The 23,096-nt window shown below is 40.8% G+C and overlaps 2 protein-coding genes and 2 non-coding genes across 4 annotated transcripts; all 4 read right to left on the bottom strand.

The window, feature by feature from the left end:
* Positions 1-779: 779 nt before the first annotated feature.
* Positions 780-3,790, bottom strand: LOC124173381 (serine/arginine repetitive matrix protein 1-like). Its single transcript, XM_046552880.1, has one exon. The coding sequence runs from the start codon at positions 1,653-1,655 to the stop codon at positions 780-782; it is 876 nt and encodes a 291-aa protein (XP_046408836.1). The 5' UTR covers positions 1,656-3,790.
* Positions 3,791-11,721: 7,931 nt separating this feature from the next.
* Positions 11,722-11,840, bottom strand: LOC124173383. Its single transcript, XR_006868538.1, has one exon. It is a non-coding gene; the product is annotated as a 5S ribosomal RNA (ribosomal RNA).
* Positions 11,841-21,287: 9,447 nt separating this feature from the next.
* Positions 21,288-21,406, bottom strand: LOC124173382. The gene has a single exon (XR_006868537.1). It is a non-coding gene; the product is annotated as a 5S ribosomal RNA (ribosomal RNA).
* Positions 21,407-22,303: 897 nt separating this feature from the next.
* On the bottom strand, positions 22,304-22,739 carry LOC124173373 (histone H2B). Its single transcript, XM_046552876.1, has one exon. It carries the CDS (start codon positions 22,713-22,715, stop codon positions 22,344-22,346), a length of 372 nt encoding a protein of 123 aa, XP_046408832.1. The 5' UTR covers positions 22,716-22,739; the 3' UTR covers positions 22,304-22,343.
* Positions 22,740-23,096: the final 357 nt, after the last annotated feature.

Consider the following 23,096-nt stretch of genomic DNA (forward strand, 5'->3'; position numbering starts at 1 on the left):
GAATATTTTTGGCGAAGGTGTTGACATTAATAAATGTTATTCATTGACGATACAAGGTGCGCGCGCATATTTAGTAGTGATTGTAATTACGGCATATTCTGCTGGGGAAAGCACTGCTTTGTCTCACGTTGATTTGTAATTATGTGGATAACTATTACATTCAAATCGTGGATGTTGGCTATCGCACCTAGTCTGTTTTGTTACACGCAACGGCAACGTTGGCGCTCGGGGACGTTAACTCGACGTCAATGATTCCTCTACGTACGTAAAGGGTGCTATGATTTATGTTAACCTTGTATGTTAAGTGCTGCAAAGGCTCGTGTATTGGATATGTTGTAAAGATTGGGTTTTGGAAGGCTTTAAAATATTCTTAGTCAACTTTGAAATGATTTTAGTCATCTGTAAAATGTTTCTAGTCACATGTAAAAGTTTTTATGTCACGAGAGCCGTTCGTTGTGTTCGCGGTGTCCCTTTCCGATGGCATCCACGGTTGGGCACTCCACCGATGGCGACGTCTGCCAACTCGAGAAACCGCCTCGGCGAAAATTCAGCGAACACGTTACATTTTTGAACGATGACTTCATTCCTTAGGACAAGTGCTGGCTGCACTTCACTTTGCTACGCTATAGTTCTTCTGCAATTTATGAATTTGTGGACAATGTCAGTGGTGTAGGCCTGCTCCGCTGCGCTCCGCAGGCCTATACGACTACAGTGTCCAGAAAGTCAAAACTTGCAGAAGAACTATAGCGTAGCAAAGTGAAGTGCAGCCAGCACTTGTCCTAAGGAATGAAGTCATCGTTCAAAAATGTAACGTGTTCGCTGAATTTTCGCCGAGGCGGTTTCTCGAGTTGGCAGACGTCGCCATCGGTGGAGTGCCCAACCGTGGATGCCATCGGAAAGGGACACCGTGAACACAACGAACGGCTTTTGGTCGGGTTGGGGGTATAAATCTTAAGTGAAGTGTTCAATGAAATATCCTGTTCGCAGTAACGTGGCTGGTGGTCAGCTGAAGGACCCCGACGCTCCCTTGCCCTTGGTCTGTACGAGTGTGCCGGAGGTGACGGCGGACTTGAGGTACTTCTTGATGAAGGGGGAGATCTTCTCGGCGTCGACCTTGTAGGAGGCGGCGATGTACTTCTTGATGGCCTGGAGGGAGGAGCCGCCGCGTTCCTTGAGGCTCTTGACGGCGTTGTTGACCATCTCGGAGGTCGGTGGATGCGAGGGCTTTGCGCGGGCCTTCTTGGAGGCGGCGCCCTTGCTGGCCTTCTTGGATGCTGCGGAGGCGGCGGGCAGGGGCTTGACGGCTGCGGTGCCGGACGGCTGGGCCGCCGGGGGCGCTGCTGCGGCTGCTGCGGTAGCGTCTGCCATGGTCTCGGACGAGAGGTATGAAGCGATGAAATTTTCGCGTTTCCCACCTTCGAGATATCGTACCATTTCGGAGCGCGTTCGCCGCTGTCGAACTTGTCGTCGGCGTTCTCCTTCGAATCTTTGTACTCGACTTCGTCTCGCACTTTATCGTTTCGGACGGCGCCGGCGGCTCCGACGTCGGCGTCCGATCTCGACGCGCGAGGCGACAGTCCCGGCCGCGCGCGGGCGGCCCGCCGTCGGCGACCGGAACGTCGCGGGCGCCGCGGCGCCCGAGCGAAATACGGCATGTCACCGGCGCGCCTTCCGACCCGATAATTAAAGTGTCGCCGTGGCGTCGCGGGTTCGCGTGGTCGATCGGCGACCTGCCTCGCCGTTTCTCTGAACCTTCCTGCGTGTGCCGGCACGCCGGCGCCGGTCTGGACGGCGCCCCGCGGACGGAGAACGATGGTCGGAAGATGTGCCTGTCGGACGGATCGGCGTCGTGTCGCGACGACTCGATCCGCGGTTGTGCATTCGTCTGTTGCACTTTTCGATCCGAGTTTGCGGCGATTTCGATCGACGATCGAGACGCCACTTCGGCGTCGCCGAAACGCGACTGTTTCCCTCGATCTCGCCTTTTCGCGACGCCGAAATCACTCTTTCCGCGTGCGACTGCGATCGTTCGCGCTGCCGCGAACCCGCGATCCCCGGGAGAAGCGGACGAATGTCCATAATTTTTGTTCTCGTGCCGTTATTCCGCAAACGGCGGCACTCGATTATCGTTTCCCCTTTCCGGCGGGGGCTGAATGTCGCGAGAGTGCTCCGATTGCGCCGCGAATCGTGATATTCGAAGGAAATGGAATGACTCCGTTTGACGCTCCTACGGTTTTCGGTTCGCCCCGTTCGTTTCACTCCGTGCGCTTTCTGTGCCTATTCTGGGGGGAATGTGGTGAATTTGATTCCTGGGCAGGGATTGCGAAAGGTTGGTGAAAAAAAAATTACGCCTCGACGGGAGGGATTGTCGAGTGAGACTGGCTTTTCCATACTCGAGTCGCAGGATATTTCTGGTCTTGCGTGCGATTCTGGAAATTGATGACTGCGATTTTCTGTGTGTGAGAAGGCTGATTTTGAATGACTTTTGTGAAAATGAATTACCGTTCCCTACAACATTGTGACGACGTGGCGCGTTACACGTATTACTTAAATTACCACACGCCACTTCGGGATTGGAAATGATGTGTCTTTCCCGCAGGAAACGTGTATTCGTGAATACGGACGTGCAAGGGAAAAGATGTACTCTTCACATCGCCGATCGATAACTTTCCCTTTGTTCGTTTTTCGTACATTGTTCTGTGGATTAATTCCACTCTCTACGGTAATGTCCAAGTTTGAAACCTAACTTTGCTATTTCCTGAAACGTGGTATTTGTTGTTTCGGCATTCTTACAATTACCTCTTTTGGCAAATCAATTTTCCTTTGAGTTACTTCGTTTGTCAATATTTCCGATGCATTTCACTGTCTGAATGCGGAATTACGAAGGAAAAGAGCGAGTACGACTTCGGAGTTATTCCTTTCGAACTTCACATATCCCTATTGCAATGCATGAAGTGACAATCTGCATGTTATGACGAAATGTCACACGCCTACGACGAATACATCGTGCGCTGTCGCAGTAGCCACGTATGTGGCATTAACGTAGCTATTATTCTGTCGAACTTTGTCTCCAAATAATTAATTGTGTCATTTTTCTGCACGTTTTAAAACGTGCCTCGTGAAAATCCGACCGGAAGTGTGGTTTCCACGCTCACCTGTTGAGTTTAAACGGACACTTTGCAATGTGACGGGCACAGAGCATGGAACATTGTTGAAATTTTCAATTCCGTCGCACTGAAGGTCCACGATAATGTTTGTTTCAATTTATATTCACGTTCTAAAACGTCTCCCGTCCAAATCCCTCGGTAATTATTGCTTTTTATGAATAATTTGGAGTATGGCATTGGAAATTTGTTTTTGTCAGCAACGGATTACAATATATTTCTTAAACCATGGAATCAGTCGCACTGACACTAGTCACGAATAATTGCCTTAATTTCCTTGTCGTTTTAAAACCGGTCCCATCAAAATTCACTGGTTTTTACTGTTCATATGACATAACGTTGATATTGAAAAATCAGCATTTGCTGTCAGACACATAATATGGGATATTTTTCAAAGTATTCATTCTGTGGCTACGGAACTCCGCAATAATGTTCTTTTTGAATACACCTAAGTTTTGAAACGTCTCCCGTCCAAATCCCACGGTATTTATGGTTTTTAGAAATAATTTTGAGTATGAAAATGGAAATTTGATTAACTCATTAGCAACTGTAACACATTTTTAAAACTATTTACTCCGTTGCACTGACACTTGTCACGAATATTTGTCTTAATTTTCTTGTCTTCGCTTACTTACAACCCAAAAAATGGCGTATTTTGAAAGTATTCATTCAGAGACTATGATACTACTCAATAATGTTTGTTTTCACTTTAAGAACGTTTTAAAACGTCTCCCATCAAAATCCCTCGGTAACTATGGTTTTTATAAATGATATTGAGTTTGATTCTAGGAATTTCATGTTGTCAGCCTGAGATTGAAAAATATTAATTCAACCATTAATTCAATCGCTCTGACACTCGTCACCGACAATTGCCTTATTTCTCCTATTGTTTTAAAACTTGTCCCACCAAAATCCGCTGGTTTTCACTGTTTATAGGACATAATGTTGTTACTCAATATATAGCCTCTGCAATATTTCAGTCACTTCAACTGGAATATTTTTTAAACTAATTATTCTAACGATACGAAACTCGACACTAATGTATGTTTTACTATTGTTAACGTTTTAGAACGCATCCCGTCAAAATCCCTCGGTAATTATGGTTTTTATGAATAATTTTGAGTGTGACACATTTAATGTCATTTTGTCATACACACATTGTAACATATTAATTAAACCATTGATTCAATCGCACTGACACTCTTCACCAACAATTGCCTTATTTCTCCTATTGTTTTTAAATTTGTCCCACTGAAATCCGCTGGTTTTCACTGTTTATAGGACATAATGTTGTTATTCAATATTTAGCCTCTGCAATATTTCAGTCACTTCAACTGGAATATTTTTTAAACTAATTATTCTAACGATACGAAACTCGACACTAATGTATGTTTTACTATTGTTAACGTTTTAAAACGTATCCCGTCGAAATCCCTCGGTAACTATGGTTTTTATAAATGATATTGAGTTTGACCCTAGGAATTTCATGTCGACAGCCAGGGAGTGTAACATATTAATTAAACCATTAATTCAATCGCACTGACACTCTTCACCAACAATTGCCTTATTTCTCCTATTGTTCTAAAACTTGTCCCACCAGAATCCGCTGGTTTTCACTGTTTATAGGACATAATGTTGTTATTGAATATTTAGCCTCCGCAATATTTCAGGCACTTCTACTGGAATATTTTTTAAACTAATTATTCTAACGATACGAAACTCGACACTAACGTATGTTTTGCTATTGTTAACGTTTTAAAACGCATCCCGTCAAAATCCCTCGGTAATTATGGTTTTTATGAATAATTTTGAGTGTGACACATTTAATGTCATTTTGTCATACACACATTGTAACATATTAATTAAACCATTGATTCAATCGCACTGACACTCTTCACCAACAATTGCCTTATTTCTCCTATTGTTTTTAAATTTGTCCCACTGAAATCCGCTGGTTTTCACTGTTTATAGGACATAATGTTGTTATTCAATATTTAGCCTCTGCAATATTTCAGTCACTTCAACTGGAATATTTTTTAAACTAATTATTCTAACGATACGAAACTCGACACTAATGTATGTTTTACTATTGTTAACGTTTTAAAACGTATCCCGTCGAAATCCCTCGGTAACTATGGTTTTTATAAATGATATTGAGTTTGACCCTAGGAATTTCATGTCGACAGCCAGGGAGTGTAACATATTAATTAAACCATTAATTCAATCGCACTGACACTCTTCACCAACAATTGCCTTATTTCTCCTATTGTTCTAAAACTTGTCCCACCAGAATCCGCTGGTTTTCACTGTTTATAGGACATAATGTTGTTATTGAATATTTAGCCTCCGCAATATTTCAGGCACTTCTACTGGAATATTTTTTAAACTAATTATTCTAACGATACGAAACTCGACACTAACGTATGTTTTGCTATTGTTAACGTTTTAAAACGCATCCCGTCAAAATCCCTCGGTAATTATGGTTTTTATGAATAATTTTGAGTGTGACACATTTAATGTCATTTTGTCATACACACATTGTAACATATTAATTAAACCATTGATTCAATCGCACTGACACTCTTCACCAACAATTGCCTTATTTCTCCTATTGTTTTTAAATTTGTCCCACTGAAATCCGCTGGTTTTCACTGTTTATAGGACATAATGTTGTTATTCAATATTTAGCCTCTGCAATATTTCAGTCACTTCAACTGGAATATTTTTTAAACTAATTATTCTAACGAGTACGTTTTACTATTGTTAACGTTTTAAAAACGCATCCCGTCAAAATCCCTCGGTAATTATGGTTTTTATGAATAATTTTGAGTATGACACATTTAATGTCATTTTGTCATACACACATTGTAACATATTAATTAAACCATTGACTCAATCGCACTGACACTCGTCACCGACAATTGCCTTATTTCTCCTATTGTTTTTAAATTTGTCCCACCAAAATCCGCTGGTTTTCACTGTTTATAGGACATAATGTTGTTATTCAATATTTAGCCTCTGCAATATTTCAGTCACTTCAACTGGAATATTTTTTAAACTAATTATTCTAACGATACGAAACTCGACACTAATGTATGTTTTACTGTTGTTAACGTTTTAAAAGGTATCCCGTCAAAATCCCTCGGTAATTATGGTTTTTATAAATAATATTGAGTTTGACCCTAGGAATTTCATGTCGACAGCCAGGGAGTGTAACATATTAATTAAACCATTAATTCAATCGCACTGACACTCTTCACCAACAATTGCCTTATTTCTCCTATTGTTCTAAAACTTGTCCCACCAAAATCCGCTGGTTTTCACTGTTTATAGGACATAATGTTGTAATTCAATATTTAGCCTCTGCAATATTTCGGTCACTTCTACTGGAATATTTTTAAAACTAATTATTCTAACGATACGAAACTCGACAGTAACGTATCGTTTTACTATTGTTAACGTTTTAAAACGCAATCCCGTCAAATCCCTCGGTAAATACGGTTTTTATGAATAATTTTGAGTGTGACACATTTAATGTCATTTTGTCATCTCACACATTGTAACATATTCATTAAACCATTGATTCAATCGCACTGACACTCGTCACCAACAATTGCCTTATTTCTCCTATTGTTTTAAAACTTGTCCCACTAAAATCCGCTGGTTTTCACTGTTTATAGGACATAATGTTGTTATTCAATATTTAGCCTCTGCAATATTTCAGTCACTTCAACTTGAATATTTTTTAAACTAATTATTCTAACGCTACGAAACTCGATACTAACGTATGTTTTATTATTGTTAACGTTTTAAAACGCATCCCGTCAAAATCCCTCGGTAATTATGGTTTTTATGAATAATTTTGAGTGTGACACATTTAATGTCATTTTATCATTCACACATTGTAACATATTAATTAAACCATTGATTCAATCGCACTGACACTCGTCACCAACAATTGCCTTATTTCTCCTATCGTTTTAAAACTTGTCCCACCAAAATCCGCTGGTTTTCACTGTTTATAGGACATAATGTTGTTACTCAATATATAGCCTCTGCAATATTTCAGTCACTTCAACTGGAATATTTTTTAAACTAATTATTCTAACGATACGAAACTCGACACTAATGTATGTTTTACTATTGTTAACGTTTTAGAACGCATCCCGTCAAAATCCCTCGGTAATTATGGTTTTTATGAATAATTTTGAGTGTGACACATTTAATGTCATTTGTCATACACACATTGTAACATATTAATTACACCATTAATTCAATCGCACTGACACTCGTCACCAACAATTGCCTTATTTCTCCTATTGTTTTAAAAACTTGTCCCACCAAAATCCGCTGGTTTTCACTGTTTATAGGACATAACGTTGTTATTGAATATTTAGCCTCTGCAATATTTCAGTCACTTCAACTGGAATATTTTTCAAACTAATTATTCTAACGCTCTACGAAACTCGACACTAACGTATGTTTTATTATTGTTAACGTTTTAAAAACGCATCCCGTCAAAATCCCTCGGTAATTATGGTTTTTATGAATAATTTTGAGTGTGACACATTTAATGTCATTTTGTCATTCACACATTGTAACATATCAATTAAACCATTGACTCAATCGCACTGACACTCGTCACCAACAATTGCCTTATTTCTCCCCATTGTTTTAAAACTTGTCCCACCAAAATCCGCTGGTTTTCACTGTTTATAGGACATAATGTTGTTATTCAATATTTAGCCTCTGCAATATTTCAGTCACTTCAACTGGAATATTTTTCAAACTAATTATTCTAACGCTACGAAACTCGACACTAACGTATGTTTTATTATTGTTAACGTTTTAAAACGCATCCCGTCAAAATCCCTCGGTAATTATGGTTTTTATGAATAATTTTGAGTGTGACACATTTAATGTCATTTTGTCATTCACACATTGTAACATATCAATTAAACCATTGACTCAATCGCACTGACACTCGTCACCAACAATTGCCTTATTTCTGCTATTGTTTTAAAACTTGTCCCACCAAAATCCGCTGGTTTTCACTGTTTATAGGACATAATGTTGTTATTCAATATTTAGCCTCTGCAATATTTCAGTCACTTCAACTGGAATATTTTTCAAACTAATTATTCTAACGCTACGAAACTCGACACTAACGTATGTTTCATTATTGTTAACGTTTTAAAACGCATCCCGTCAAAATCCCTCGGTAATTATGGTTTTTATGAAAAATTTTGAGTTTGACACATTTAATGTCATTTTGTCATTCACACATTGTAACATATCAATTAAACCATTGACTCAATCGCACTGACACTCGTCACCAACAATTGCCTTATTTCTCCTATTGTTTTAAAAACTTGTCCCACCAAAATCCGCTGGTTTTCACTGTTTATAGGACATAATGTTGTAATTCAATATTTAGCCTCTGCAATATTTCAGGCACTTCTACTGGAATATTTTTAAAACTAATTATTCTAACGATACGAAACTCGACAGTAACGTATGTTTTACTAATGTTAACGTTTTAAAAACGCATCCCGTCCAAAATCCCTCGGTAAATACGGTTTTTATGAATAATTTTGAGTGTGACACATTTAATGTCATTTTGTCATTCACACATTGTAACATATTCATTAAACCATTGATTCAATCGCACTGACACTCGTCACCAACAATTGCCTTATTTCTCCTATTGTTTTAAAACTTGTCCCACTAAAATCCGCTGGTTTTCACTGTTTATTAGGACATAATGTTGTTATTCAATATTTAGCCTCTGCAATATTTCAGTCACTTCAACTTGAATATTTTTTAAACTAATTATTCTAACGCTACGAAACTCGATACTAACGTATGTTTTATTATTGTTAACGTTTTAAAACGCATCCCGTCAAAATCCCTCGGTAATTATGGTTTTTATGAATAATTTTGAGTGTGACACATTTAATGTCATTTTGTCATTCACACATTGTAACATATTAATTAAACCATTGATTCAATCGCACTGACACTCGTCACCAACAATTGCCTTATTTCTCCTATCGTTTTAAAACCTGTCCCATCAAAATCCGATGCTTCTAACGGTTTATGAGATATAATGTGTATATTGGAAATTCATCCCTTGCAATATATCAGGCACTTGAAATGGGATATTTTTGAAATTACTAACTCTAGGGCTATGAAACTCTACACTTATGAATGCTTCAATATTATCTACGATTATAAACGTCTCCCAACATAATCCCTCGGTAATTAAGATTTTTATAAATAATTTTGTGTATGGCAATTGAAATTGCATTTTGTCAGCTCCTGGGCTTCACATATTTTTTAAAGCTATTAAATCCGTCGCACTGAAATTCGTCACGAATAATTGCCTTCATTTTCCTGTCGTTTTAAAGTAGCCCCATGGAAATCCGCTGGTTTTTACGGTTTATAGGACATAATGTTGATATTGAAAGTTGAGGTTTAGCAAACGGTCAGGCACAAAATAGGATATTATTGATACTATTAACTCTAAGGCTATGAAACTCCACACTAACGTATGTTTTAATTTTAAGAACGTTTTAAAACGTCTCCCGTCAAAATCCCTCGGTAATTATGGTTTTTATGAATAATTTTGAATATCACAATTGGAATTTCATTTACTCAGCCACACAAATGTCTGCCGTTCCCTTATCAAAAATATGTTTTTTCACGGATTAACACCAGTTCACTTTTAAAACGAAGGAAGATTTAATGCACGTATTCCTGACGAGTTTCATTGCACGACTCATTACAATTTCATTTATATCACATATTATGTAATCTCCAAGCCCTGATGCCACAACTGCACATATCAACATTCCCCCAATCATCATTCTATTCCCAAACTATCCCCATAGACTAACGCTTCCATTGATACACTTCCTAAAACGCATACTCCAGTCAAGTTTTACAATTTCCGAACATCAAATACCAATGTTATTCTGCATAATGCCCCGACAATTAAGACTTGTTTTCAAATTGCAAACTTCACCTATCATGATATCTCTCCTTGGGTATCGATTTCCATCACATAAACTTTTCAAATGCTAAGAAAGGTAAACCACTTATTCCTGATCTGTTTAATTGCATAAAACAAACTAATTTCCATAATGACACAGTTTGTGTACTCTCGAAGCGTTGACAACATAACAGCTCATTCCAACATTTAAACCATGAAAATTATATTTCCCTAACGACGCCCAGCCTTTAACTAATAACATGATCAGTAATTTATCGAAAGAATTAATGTATGAATTCACTGCATTACGGGCCCACATTTCCCTATCGTTTGCCTTTCTTATCAGCAAACTCCTACACATCGGCCAACTTCAGCCTGAACAAACAAATGATGTATTGGTTGTATTTGCAATGCAACGACATAATTACCACATTCACATGAAAGTATGCACTTCCAATATCTTCGCGTTAACACATTTTCTCACTCACACGCAATAACGGATTTTTTTTCCGAATTTTTCCTCTGTCGCCTTCCAACACTTCACTTTGCGCCGCCTTTCTTCTACCATACATTTCACAAACACGGGGACAACATCGACACGGGGACTTCACTTGCACATTAGGGAACACTTGTCACAGTGTTTGCGACGAGTACCACTTCCAAATTGCGTTTTAATACCTAAAATTTTTACTCAAATTCCGTGAGGTTCTTGTGTGATGCAAGAATCCTAGCCGATAGTTCCGCAACTGCCACTAGGGCGCACCACCTCCCGAGACACGGTTCCGTGAAACGGCAGGCGATGAGTCCAGCATACGATACAATGTATTATACCATCCGAGAATGCCACGTTTAACCAAGAAATGTAACTAATTCCACGTCAATGAGTGCTGCGCTGTCATTACCCGTACGCCTGTGTTGTTGATTCTCGTCTTGCCTCGTTGCCAAGGTAATGGCGTATTGTTGATCGAGCATCGAAATTTCGTGCTTTCGCGAAAACGTACCGTGGGATGGTTAGGGAGATGTACCGTTGAACATCGATGGTATGATAACAATCTTCAAACCTTATCTTTTCTGAAAATGACCGTTATTAATTACTTGGGTAGTTTAAACTATTTTTAATAATTCAATGAAAAACCCTCTGCACGCCATCTCCCAATGGACACCGGGAAGCGGAAGCCGATTTCCATGCCTTTAGAGTATGTAATCCCGCTGTGATAACCGAGGATCGAAGGAAAGTGTCGCGTGGCATGCAAATTAAAAATTATTCCCAAACCTATTTCTCTCATTCACCACATATCGGAATCAACGAAACTCTCGCATTAGGGAATAAATTCCGAGGAAGTGATTGCAGTAATGACTGAAAATGGATTTTTCCCAAAGCCTTTCCTCTCCAACGCTACATTAATGTCACTCTTGAAAACACGCGAATAAAATATGTAGAAAATATTTCACATAGTGACATTTCTTTCTCAAAAGAAATTTTCGCGGCATATTCCGGCTCTGCATTGCTCGCGGTAGGTGATTGAAAATATTTTTTTTAAACAAGTTGAAGAATAAAAGTAATGCCAACAGCACCCGGTATTCCCAGGCGGTCACCCGTCCAAGTACTATCCGGGCCCTACGTAGTTTAACTTCGGTGATCGAACGAGAACCGGTGAATTGTACGTGGTGTGGCCGTTGGCGAGTACATGACCGAATCCTCAAAAAGTTATCATGACTTGAGAATCGAAGGAAGATCTGGTTTCTTCGCGGTTGTATCTGCTTTTGTTTCTGTTGAATAGTTACCATTTCCAGACAACAGTCCCTTGATGCTTAAGCAATTCTCAATTCCGTTATATCTTTTGGTCCATCTTTGAAAATGTGTTTATGAAAAATGTCTTTCGTAACGGTGTGCTTGTTGGTGTAATGGCGATTCGTTTCAGCTTTAATCCATTGGTAAATGTCGCCTGTTGTTGTTTCGACTGTTTAATGATCGATGTAACGCAAGGGATGCATTTACTTCTTCAAAGAAATTTTCTGGCAAAAGATGATTATGTAATGCGTAACGAGGGAATTAATTTGAGAAAGATAATTCTTGTCGTTCCAATTTCTTCATCTACATTTTCCGGACTTGACGGTGTTATGCTCTTTGTTGGTTAAGCAATGTGTAAAAAATCGTTTTCACCATTCTTGGAACAAAATGTTTTTCCCTACATTCATACATTTTTCTTTATGTCATTTATCTATCTCCCAATGCCAACACACTGCCACGGAGACAGGAATTCGTGGTTTTACTCCGAGTTATATTACGGAATAGGAAATTATTATCCTTCCTCGCTTATCGCGCTTCACTCTTTTTTCCCAATTGCGATTATGAGGTGGCATTACTGCCCCTGTGATGCGAACCGATTTCGTAACATTTACGTGGAGGAATGACGAACGATAGTGCGCCCCTTCAAAAAAACTGTCCGTTGGCAGGGAGCCGACCTCGATTCAAAGTTCTCCCCTACCGACAGTTGCTTACGTCACACGCTGCCGCTTCTCGGTCGGGGAGACGTACCTTCCCCCACCACCATTTCCGACCGTGGGAACAAGAGTCCCCTTCAATGTTCCCATACAGGCGGGCGACTGGCATTTGCTTTCGTGAAACGTATGCCCGACGGAAATATTTCCAACCCTAAAATTTCACTTGCGCTATGGAAACACTTCATTGGACGTGTACACCGATCATTGATTGATAAATTCCTCGACATGGACTATTGCGTGAAAGTAATGAAAGTGTACTGTTGACGAAGGAACGGTATACATTGAGCGTTTTTTCTTTTTTTCAAGTATTACACGTTATCTCGAAGCCTTGCAAAACCCTACTTCCATTAATGGCAGTCGATTACCTTTCCAACATTTTTAATGGTGCTATGCCATGAAAGTATGTGTTGCTGTCATTGGAGTGATTATCCTCGCCTGCAAGTCTTTCGATACGGCAGGTATTGAATGATGCCATGAATAGAAAACACTTACTCACTTTTTACGTCGACGGGAAACAAACGAAGGAGGCCATTGCGTCTTTTGAAAAATTCGCCCGTTGGAACTTCTTTTTTTCTTCCCGGCGTCCCCTGCCCCACTCGCTGCGTTTAGGTTCGTGGTGGGGGAACCCGTCCCCCACCACCGGATCAAGCGTGGGAACTACCCCACACACCGGGTTCCCAGGAAAGTTGTCTTCGTTGACCCCAAGAATTTCCCCACCCCCGGATTCTTTCCACGTGGCGGTACTTCGCACGAAGAGAGAGTGCGTTACAAAAAATTTGTGGACGAATAAAACTTTGAAACGGTATGGAGGGAAATGTTTATAACTGACTGCACGAAATGGATTACGTCGCACTGGTTTTTTCTGAAACAGTCTTCATCAATGAATTAGAGAATGAGGGATACAAATACATCTTCCACTAAGGACGCTGAATAATCTGATTCGCCAAGTAATACTTTCCAACTGCAACGAAAGAAAATGCTCGTGACGAGGGAGCATAATTTTAGACGATTCCGGCATTTAACGCGACTCCGGTGTGTATGGAAAAGGTGTTTGCGATATTCCGTGTCCACCACGGCTAAAAATTTATTTCAAAGTCACGGGGGACTGCATTGGGAATGATGCATCACATTTTAGAATTTTCTTTCATTCCCGTGATTTAATGAAGGGGAAAATAGGCGCTCTGGGATTTTCTCACCCGCGCGGTTACCCGAAGGAATGTTTCTTATTTCAGTAGCCGCCTTTCCGTCGGCCGATGTGCGCAGAGAAAGAGTCTGTGAATCGCCGGGAGAAGCACGCCCGCACCATCTAGCGGCGGCGGCGGAACCATACTCGGACAGTTCGCAGCCAAGTGCGAAATAGGCGACCAGCTTGTTATTAGTTAATTTATGGTATATTAATACGAGACGCAGTCATTCACTAGTAACCGAAGAAGGGGAGAATATCAATAACATTCTCGCTTTTTCTGCATTTCCCTTGCAAACCATTCCTAATTAACATGCTGAAGTAACACAATGGCAAGAATGGTTTCCAATGCGGTGCACGAAAAAAAATTATGTTAGAATTATGGAGTTATGACTAAATTTATCAAAGTTTTCGGTTCACGAGGGACATCAAAATATTTGGTAGAAATCAGCAAAGGATTTGGGTAAAGTGTATGAAATTGGATTGCTATTTGTCAACTTACAGGCCACAGAATTTTTTTTCCCGTGTCTTATATGTCTTCGGGAGGCAATTTATATTAAGCAGACAACATTCCCCTATTAATAAAAATTAGCAGTACTTGCAAGAAGTGGCATTTTTGATAAGCGAATTCCATGATTTTCCACCGTTGGTTGCTATGTTACGTCGCACGTAACGTTGAAAGAATTAGCGATGCAAAGTTTCCATTATTTGCTGTACTCGCGTTACGTCTTGCATTGAAATGTTTATGTGTAGCAAACAGCCAACAGGAAACCAAATAACTTCGTTACTAAGGGTAAACTATATCGTTCAGCGCTCAAGCGAAACTGCTCAATGTCACGAAAAGCTTTCCAAATAATTGAGTTATGCTTTGAAAATCATTGTGGAAGAGACGAGTGTGTTCATTAACATATACTCAAGGCAGAAGGCACGGAAATTTATTGCTACGGATTAAGTCGTTCCGTGCGTTTTAATACAGTGTAGAGAAATGTGGATTGCCTACTCATAAGATATTAATTAATCGGTTCTCTCCCTTTACTGACTAAATGTACGGCTATACTCCGAAACTCTGCGAACTTTTCTCGTGTACTGCGAATATGTACAACTATGGGAGTTCGGTTTAAGGATAAGTCGTTGACACTGGCAGACAGTGACGATATCACTTATTGAGAAGAGGAAGGATATTTGACGTATGTAGGGTGCAATCGAGGAAGGAAAGTAGACCTGACTACTCACGAGGAATAATTAATTCGCATAAGGAAATTCTTCGATCGCTCGCGAAAGGATGTAATTTCCGCTTCACTCCGATGGCAAAGAGACTGGAGAACGATTGTCATTCACCGTGGCATGCAAAAATGTAGTAAGAACTTACGGTACCGTTAGGGAAAATGTAAAATTGAATCGTGGACAACTGCGGGGCAGCAACTCGGGCACGAAACATTTTCAGAGTAGGAAGGAACGGTGACAAACAGTTAAATCGCTCACTGCATTCGTCGCGGAATCGATATGCTAATGAAATGGTCCGGTATTTACGGCTAATCAATGAATCACTTCTAATCACCTAACCTAAGGTATAACCGAGCCGAGTTCTTTCCCCGCTTATCCGTGTTATCGCGACGAGCACCTACGTCCGAGATGTTCTCTGCCTCGCGGCCCCCCTGCCCTGCACCCGCGATGCCGAGAATCGTCAGCCGCACGGAGTGTATTCCTGCCTGGAGTCGAAGCGGTCCGCTCCCTCCGAACGCCGAAATGAAATGCAAATCGCGGGCGGAGGAAAGACACCGCTTGACAGTCGTCACTTCACTGGCAGATGATCATTTACGAGGCGGTCGTGTTCCGATCATGTACGTTTAAACGATACTGTGTTTGATGAATGGATTATTTACATATATTCCGTGCTTCGCGTCGTTGGAATACAGTGCGGTGTTTCATTGTTGTAAATGACAACATTTGTTTTTTCCGCATTTCACGACAATTGACCGCGGATGAGTCGATAAATCATTCATCGTGGCTAGCGTTCGCATACTTGCGCCGAGTCGCAATCCGGGATAGAAATCCCACCGAGAGACGATATTTCAAATTCCGCTCTGGACGTCCACGGCGAGCGACTGCGAAAAGGCCTCCCGCGCCATCTGTCGGCGGATTCTGAATTACTACTCGATCAGCGGTAGCTGTCGTGAGAAGACGACGCGAATAATTATTATCAGTTATAATTAGTCCATGTTTATCAGCGGTTACTCACATAACGCCGGTTATGTAGTGTTCTTTGTGACGCACAGCAAACGCGAGGAAATGAGTGAAAGTGTCTGTGTCGATGGATGTATAGGAAAAGTGAGTGAAATGCACGAGAATCAATAGTGTGATGAAAACAGCGATTCTGATAGCCGTGCAGGTGAATACTGTGATCCACAACCAGCGAGCCGAGTAAGTACGCTATTACTTATTTAAACACTTTTCACGCTCGTATTCGTTGACTGTGTTGTTCCTTGCGTTTCTCTTTCGTGTGGAAAAGTAAACTGTGTAGTGATTAATTCACTGTTTGACGATGATGACGGTTGATTGATCCCAACGTGTAATTGTGTATCCTAAGAAAACCGAAATTATTCGTGGCGTCCTTAATTGTTACAAGTTGAGTGAATCGTGGCTTAATTTAAAACTGTTTGCCTTTTCTGTGCTAAGGCGTTGATGGTTATCCCTTGCACTTTGTATGTTAGGCACTGTGCACTGTTTGAAATGTTGACGAAAGAGTGGAAGGAAGAATATTTTTCGCTAATTTCTTCCTTAGCAACGGATTGCTGGTTTCACATTAGTGAACTACGGAATAATTAAATGGAAGTGTTTAGCGTGTTATATCGTCGTCCTTAAATTTGCATGAGTGAAGTGATTTTAATTGGCAGATCTTGATTAGTAATACGTGTCAATGCTAAGTCTAGCAAGTGCAATGAAAGAACAATTAACGATGTTGACGATTACACGTCCCATTCCTACCGTCAGGCGTCGTTGGTTATTCTTAACGTTCCTTTCGTGGGAATGTAATTCCTTTTGTGCTATTTCATTTTTTTCTTGGCAGCGGAATAACGTAAATAATTAGGGCAGGGATATTGTAACGTAAATAATTTGGGCAGTTTTATGGTAAGCTGTGATAACTTAACATGTGATTTTAAAAGCGAACTGTTAGCATAACGGAGCCCAAGGAATGTTATCGGACGTAGTAGAGGAATTACTTTTCAAACGTCAAAGGCAAACTCACAAACATTTCCCATATTGTACTGCCTCTTTCAGTAATTCCTGATTGCTACATCATTTCCTTCGCCATACGAATGTTAACAGTGACATCCGTACTTGATATATTGGTTTGAAAATCGCTTGGAAATCGTCGAAAACCACGTAAGACTCTGCATCATGCGGTACGTTTTGGTGGATATTTTGAGGTACAAGAGTACTCTATATTCCAATTATGCAAATGTTCACCACATTGCGCTTGAATCTTGGCTTAATTTACGATATTATATGCGACTTTAAGGCGGGGATTTGGTCGTTCGATGTGCCATTGTTGTGGAGAACATTAATAGTTCACGACAATTGACAATCGATGGTTCATTAGGTATGGCAAGGATTCGCATATTGCCGCTGCGTTGCGAATAATTATCCCAATTGCTTTCCCACGCGCGATTCCTAATTCCCAACAGCGATGCGCGCAGTGGACTGCTGGAGGTTCCCCCCGCACCATCTAGCGGCCGAATCTGTATTACCACTCGATCGCTCTTGCTGCGGCAGCTGTGGTGAGAAGACGTCGCGAGTAACTAATATCAGTGATAATTGTATAATGTTTATCAGCTGTAACTGACATAACGCCGGTTCTGTAGTGTTCTTTGTGACGCTTGGCAATCGTGAGGAAAGGATTGAAAGTGTCTGTGTCGCTGGATGCATAGGAAAAGTTAGTGAAATGTACGGGAATGAAGTGTGTTGACAACAGCGATTGTGATCTACAGCCGAAGAGCCGAGTAAGTACGCTGTTACTTATTTTTCCACTTTTTACATTCATAATCGTTGTCTGTGTTATTCCTTGGCTTTCTCTTTTGTGTAGAAAGTGAACTGTGATGTGATTAATACACTGTTTGACGATGATGACGGTTGATTGATCCCAGCGTTTAATTGTGCATCGTAAGAAAACATAAATTACTCGTGGCGTCCTTAATTGTTTCAAGTTGAGTGAATCGTGGCATAATTTAAAAGTGTTTGCCTTTGAATGTGCTAAGACGTTGATGGTTTTCCCTTGCACTTTGTATCTTAGGCACTGTGCACTGTTTGAAATGTTGACGAAGGAGTTGAAGGAAGAACATTTTTCGCGAATTCCTTAGCAACGGATTGTTTGGTTTCACAAAATTTATTACGGAATATTTTAATGGAAGTGTTTACGGTGTTACATCGTGGTCGTATACTCTGTATGTGTGAAGTTATGTGCATTGGCAGATCCGGATTAATAATAAGTGTAATGCTATGGTATTTGGACTGCTGTTATGAAAGCAGTCAGCGATGTCGAATAGTGCACACCCGCATTTCCACTGTCAGCCGGCGTTGATTATTGTTAACGTGCCTTTCGTCCGAATATAATTCCTTGTGTGATATTTCATAACTTCTTCGCAGTGGAACTACATAATTAATTAGGGCAACGATAACATTCCATGGTAATGCTGTGTTAAGTTGACATGTGACTTGAAAAGCGTAGTGTTAGCATCACGGAGGCCAAAAGAATTTTATCGGATATGGAAAAGGAATTAATTGTAAAACGTCAAATCACAAACGTTTCCTCAGACTCGTGAAATTGGAGACCAGCAAAACGCCATTGTCATATGATTGAATGGAAACCGTGAAATGTTGTAAGTAGCGGCACTCATACGCAAGTTTATTTGTGATTTTGCAAAATTATGTTCATCGTTGGTTATCGGAAATGTGGGAACGCATTGTGCAAAGCGTCGAAGACTATTTTAAGTCCTCGACACTCATTTTCGCACACCGCATGTGTTATGATTTTCGGGAAAAAATGTAAACTGTGCTCTTTCAATGCGTTACTGATTGTTACGAGGTAACCGTAGGGGCTCGAAATTTCAAAAGGTTTCGCCATGGGTGATAATTACTCGATGTCATTACATCAAACTTTATAATCGCTGGTCTTTCCCGGGGAAGGGAATGAGAAATGTGATTGTTGACGTGCTAATTATCCTTAGCAACCGGGTGTTTGCTGGTTTCATTGCAGTTGTTTTCAATTGTTTGAACAAGTACTGACGCTGAAGTTGTTGCACCGATTTGCGTGTGGGAAGTGTACCACTACTAATTGCTTGCATTGAAAAATTCTTATTGTTGCGAATTAAGTATCGATAGTAAGTATCGTACGTTTGCGTTTCATTGTCTTTGATAGGCCGTCGAAATTGTGCTTCGTAGGACGTCGTGCGTTTGATGAGTAACTGTTACAATAAATCTGTAATGGAATTGATGTAATGAATCGTTCACGAAACAACTCCGCGATTAATGTATTTCTCGAATGCATCTGCAAGCTTTTTTTTTCGTTTAACCGATTGCAGGCGTGCCATTACAACGTAAACGAGACATAATGAAAGAAAGAAATTGCGTCCTTCATGTTCCGGGAGCACAATTTTATCCATCGCATGACAACGCAAGTTCGGACGACAGCATTTTGTTTTGCTTTTCTCCAGGCTCGACACCCCCGATACCGGCTGCCTAGTCAGTGTGCGTGTCGAGACTTGCAGGAACTCAATTCGTATGGGAGTGGAAGTGGTCCGCTAGTTTTGAACGCGAAAATAAAATGCGATACGCCGAGCGACGCTCGGTGGTCGGCAGTTAATAGCATTGCCCGGATTTAATTTCCTTCAGTCAAAATTAACATTCACCAACGATGAGAAATGTGCAGGTTTACAATGATGTGTTCATAGATTGAATTTATAAGTGGTTTTACGTGCGAAACGGACGCAAGCTTTGCGTCTTCGGACGAAAAGGCTATGTGCCATTGCTGTCATTAATAGTAATTGTTCGAGACAGTCAAGATCCGAGGACTCGACAGCGTATGCATTGGCATTGTTGACCTCGGTCGTAAACAATAGCCCGGGTGCGCTCTCCCTCGGGGGATCGAACGTTCAAACTTGTGTTTGCACGCGCCCGGCGAGGCAGGCACCGGACTGCGGAGTGGCCTCCGTCGCACCATCTAGCGGCAGCGCGTGTTACTTTTTGAGCACTCACGATGCAATACTTGTCCCGGGATGCGGATGACGAGATTAATTATTACATTGTTGCAAGTTTGTCAGTGACACCTGACATTACGTCGTTTGTATCTTCCACCTTTTGACGCAACACACGTGTAAGAAAAGGAATGATGAATGATCAATAGCCGATCCGGTTAATGAAGGGAATCGCACGTAGCAGGGTTTTAATTATTACGCTATGAATTAATTTTCGTTTCCAGAAAATCTTAAAGGAGAATACTAATCGTTGAAAGCATTTCACAAATTGACCTTCGTCTTCTTTTTTTAAAGAATTTTTCTCGGCATTTTCTGGCAATGCATAGCTCGTGGTAGCTGAGTTAAAATATTTTTTTAAGTTTAATAGTTGCCAGTTTCCCGCAGTAGTTGGATGTGCTTTAGTGTCTCTCAATTCCGTTATTTCATGTACTCGATATTTGAAAATGTGTTTCTGAAAAATGTCTGTAGCAACGGTGTGCTTGTTACTGTAATGGCGATTTCTTTCAGCTCCCATCGCTTAGTGAATGTCGCCTGTTGTTGTGTCAACTGTTTCATGATCGAAATTATTTTGGGTATGCATTTCATTTTAAAAATGGATTCGCAGGAAATGGAGCATTATGGAATGCAGACAGGAAAAGCAGTTCTCTCAAGGAATAATTTCGAGAAGTACATTGTTCGGCGTTACATTACTTTATGTAAATTTTCCGGGCTTGACTGTTTTAAGCGCGGTTTCTCTACGAATGACAACGAATGTATCAACCTAGGAACAGAAATATATTATCCAAGAGTGGTGAATAAAAAAGTTATATCGATCGTTCGTGGAACAATATAATTTTCGCTGTAATCACCGACGTTTCCTTCATGAGATGTCATTTACTATACTTACGGAATTTACTCGAGCGAAATGATTTTTTTCAGTATGTACGATGTAAGTAACTTACGTGTAGAATACGGAAGGAATGGTATGGGCCTAAGAAATGGCATGGACTGCACAAAGGCAGCGTTCTGCGCGATAAGGAAAAGTTAACTGGGAAAACTGAAGTGGCGTGTTTCAATCGTTTCACTTGAAGGAAGTGGGAGTACTGCCATTTCACGTAAAAGAAAATGCAATGCACATCCTTCAACGCATGCATGTGGTGAATAACTTGTAATTAGTTCTCATAAGGATAGGGGAAAAAAATAAAAAGTGATACCAACAGCAACCCGGTGTTCCAGGCGGTCACCCATCCAAGTACTATCCGGGCCCGACGTTGCTTAACTTCGGTGATCGGACGAGAACCGGTGTATTCAACGTGGTATGGCCGTTGGCGAAGATATGTATGGCTTTTGAAGAATGTTATACTCATTCGGTGATTAGATTCGATAGTTCACTATCTGACTTTGTAACAATTTGGAGTTAAATGTCATACAGGAATGAAATTGAGCATCAACGGCGCATAAATTCCATTTCAAAAGTATCAGTTTCGGAAATGGATCTGTAAGAGTTAGTTTTCATAAATGTTGCGGAAAGGAAGACAGCTGAAGCGCGGACCTCCCGTGACAAAGTAGAGGCTTTCGAAGATGGATTACAATGGGCTGCCAACGTGGAATATGGAGTGAACTGAAAATGATGGAATAACGGACAAACGGTTTGACGTAAGAGAAACTGTCCCACCAGTTTTCTGAGTAACAAAGTGCCTTTTGTTGTCATAACAAGGAAATAACATTAACGATCGTCTCGTGCGGCTGCAAGTAGACAAAATTTGAACGCACTGGACGGATTGTCATGCAACGAGGAACTGTGGAGACGTTACGGAGGACTTTACATATAGCGATAGTAGAAATTCATGTACGCGATAGAGGGAAGGAAAAACATCTGCCATGAAGATAAGGAAAGAGAAAATAATGTTGCATAAATTATTAATTTGTGGGAACATTGTATCTGTTACGCTCGTGGAAAAACGACTTTTGAACTTGAACATTTGAGAGAGCCCGGAGACACCGTCACACTTCGCTTTGACAATGCGACGGCAACAATCACAGACTGTTGGAATGAAATAACTGATGAATGATCAACAATCTGTTGCTATGGCAACCAAGGATTAATCATAAAAAATTAGGACCTTCTGAGCACTAAAAATGAGATATGGACTACCGTTGTGAATTTTAAAGTGGAACTTCGTTTTTGTCGTTGAAGTAAGCAATGGAAACATCACACTGAATGATGTAGGGCCCTAAAAAGGGCCGTTGGGGCGCTACCAAGTAATTTACTTGGAGCTGGTGTACTTGGTCACAGCCTTGGTGCCCTCAGACACGGCGTGCTTGGCCAGTTCACCGGGGAGCAGGAGCCTGACGGCGGTCTGCACCTCCCTGGAGGTGATGGTGGAGCGCTTGTTGTAGTGAGCGAGACGGGAAGCCTCGGCGGCGATCCTCTCGAAGATGTCGTTGACGAAGGAGTTCATGATGTTCATGGCCTTGGAGGAGATACCGGTGTCAGGGTGGACCTGCTTCAACACCTTGTAGATGTAGATTGCGTAGCTCTCCTTCCTCCTGCGCTTCTTCTTCTTGTCTCCCTTGGAGATGTTCTTCTGGGCCTTGCCGGCCTTCTTGGCAGCCTTTCCGCTAGTCTTGGGTGGCATGTTGGTATCAACGTTGCGTAGCAGCGAGATGTATCTGAAAAGTTCAGTTCAACAATGTTTATTGCACGAGAATAACAATACATAAAATATGACAGCAACAATAACAATATATACAAAAATTCTCGTGCAGCCGTTTAGACTTTCGTCTCTTCAGCACTACTGGGGTTGAACACTGGTACGGGAGTGGTATAGGCCCGGCATTTGCCCTAAGGACGGCGGGAAACCCGTAAAACCGCCGTCAGGCCACCACGGTACAATAAACTATGAAGTATCAACGTGCCAAGGATAAAATACGTTAATATGATAACAGAAATATATATATATATATAATTAACAAATATAGTCTTTTCTCTGAATTCACTGGGGGTCCAAATAAATAGT

This window comes from Ischnura elegans, unplaced genomic scaffold (assembly GCF_921293095.1).
Source record: "Ischnura elegans unplaced genomic scaffold, ioIscEleg1.1, whole genome shotgun sequence".
Classification (NCBI taxonomy): Eukaryota; Metazoa; Arthropoda; class Insecta; order Odonata; family Coenagrionidae; genus Ischnura; species Ischnura elegans.